Source organism: Chaetura pelagica, unplaced genomic scaffold (genome assembly GCF_000747805.2).
Source record: "Chaetura pelagica isolate M959 unplaced genomic scaffold, ChaPel_1.0 scaffold2088, whole genome shotgun sequence".
Lineage (NCBI taxonomy): Eukaryota > Metazoa > Chordata > Aves > Apodiformes > Apodidae > Chaetura > Chaetura pelagica.
This window is the reverse complement of record NW_009954214.1, coordinates 5,797-7,822: the sequence shown is the minus strand read 5'-3', so window position 1 is coordinate 7,822 and position 2,026 is coordinate 5,797. Positions and strand designations below refer to the sequence as shown.

The 2,026-nt window shown below is 61.3% G+C and overlaps 1 protein-coding gene across 1 annotated transcript in view; it reads left to right on the top strand.

The window, feature by feature from the left end:
- The window catches only part of LOC104393681 (digestive cysteine proteinase 2-like), an 8,989-nt gene extending 7,445 nt beyond the window's left edge, over nucleotides 1-1,544 (top strand). Inside the window, exons 2-5 of the mRNA XM_010003194.1 lie at nucleotides 35-126; nucleotides 206-367; nucleotides 956-1,145; nucleotides 1,357-1,544. Of these exons, the coding sequence (XP_010001496.1) occupies nucleotides 35-126; nucleotides 206-367; nucleotides 956-1,145; nucleotides 1,357-1,544 (632 nt within the window). The remainder of the gene's footprint in view (nucleotides 1-34; nucleotides 127-205; nucleotides 368-955; nucleotides 1,146-1,356) is intronic.
- The last annotated feature ends 482 nt before the right edge of the window (nucleotides 1,545-2,026 follow it).

The following is a 2,026-nucleotide window of genomic DNA, read 5'->3' as shown; positions in this document are numbered from 1 at the left end:
ACAGCCCCTCACTGCCCCCCAAACCTCTCCCCAGGTGCCGTCCCCCCCGTCAAGGACCAGGCTGTCTGTGGCTCCTGCTGGAGCTTTGCTACCACGGGGGCCATGGAGGGTGCCCTTTTCCTCAAGGTGAGAGCAGGGACGGGCCCCACGGCCGGGCTGTCTGGAGGGTGCTGGTCCCCGTCCCCACGACGTGTCCCCCCCGCAGACTGGGGTGCTGACCCCCCTGTCCCAACAAGTCCTGATCGACTGCTCCTGGGGCTTCGGGAACTTTGCCTGTGACGGGGGCGAGGAGTGGAGAGCCTACGAGTGGATCAAGAAACACGGTGGCATCGCCAGCACCGAGTCCTATGGCTCTTACAAGGGGCAGGTGAGGGTGGCCCCATGTCCTTGGTGGGGTCCCTGAGATCTCCGGATGGACCATGGGGGGTGATTGGGGTCAGTCAGAGGTGCTAATGGGCTCTGGAGATGGGGAGGTCACCTCCATCCTAAAGCACCACTTTGGCCTGTGGTTGAAAGCACAGGCCAAAGCCCCAGGGCTCAGCTGGGTGGTTTCATCACCTCGTGCCTCAGTTTCTCCTCTTGCAAAATAGAGACAAGGCTCCTCCACCCATGGGTGGTGCCACGGGTCCCTCCGTACCCTGGGGTGCAGGAATGGAGCAGGGCTGCCTGGGGACAGGGCTGTGGCTGCAAAACACAGGCAACAGCCCCCCAGAGCTGTGGGTGTGGAGTCAGCTCCCCCCACTGTGTGTGGGCAACATTATGTCCCTGCAGCAACTGGGATGATGTCCCCACCGTGGTGGGCAAGAGAGGACAGAGGGACCAGAGCCAGGACCTTGTCACAGCCTGAGTCCCAGATCACTCCCTGTGTCAGAGCAGCCACAGTGGGCAGGGTCCCTGGGAGGGCACCTGGAGGCTCCAGATGACCCAGTGTCCCCCCCTTCCCCGTTTGCCCCAGAACGGGTTGTGCCACTACAACCAGTCTGAGATGCTGGCCAAGATCACGGGCTACGTCAACGTCACCTCGGGCAACATCACGGCGGTCAAAGCTGCCATCTACAAGCACGGCCCTGTGGCCGTCAGCATCGATGCCTCCCACAGGACCTTCTCCTTCTACTCCAATGGCATCTACTACGAGCCCAAGTGTGGTGAGTCAGGTGGCACGTGGGGCACAGGAGGGCCTGGGTGCCCAAGGAGGTGCCAGGATGTGGGGGATCCGCTCCTTGGTTGAGCATCTTGGGCAAGGGTGGAAGAAGGGACTGGTCTGGGAGCCCTCCCAGCAGGCAGCCCAGGGAACAGGGGTGATCTCTGGGCAGGGATGATCTCCAGATGAGCCATCTCCCATGTCATCCCCTGCAGCAAACACACCAGGAATGCTGGACCATGCAGTGCTGGCCGTGGGCTACGGAGTCCTTCAAGGAGAGACCTACTGGCTCATCAAGAACTCCTGGTCCACATACTGGGGCAACGATGGCTACATCCTCATGGCCATGAAGGACAACAACTGTGGCGTGGCCACCGAAGCCACCTACCCCATCCTGGCCTGAGCCACCTCTTGGCAGGGAGAGCCCTTGGTGCTGCTCTTGAACCCATCCCTGGATCAGACCCTTTGAGACGACACAAGAAGAAGCTGGGGACATGGTGGGACAGGGCCATGGGGTGCTGGACAAGGGGCTGCGTGGGGACCCAGCTGGGAACTTGCCAATAAACACCCTGGAAAAATATACTGGTTTGCTTCTACTGGAGGGATTTGCCTTTGCAGCCCCCAGTGCCTGCTGTGTGTGACAGGTCCCTTGTCCCCAGGCTTGTTTTCTCTGTTCCCTGGAATGGCAGAGGGGCCTCCTGGGGAGGAGACAGGGCTGCCTGGCAGAGCCAGCTGGCTCTCTCCCAGTCCCAGACACCCAGGGCAAGGGGACCAGCTTTTCCAGCCTTATCTCCTGAGGTGGAGCACAAACAACCCCAGGGATTTCTGCTGAGAGGGGAAATTCCTGCCTTGGGGTGGTGGGGATGGGGGAAAGCAGCAGCCTCT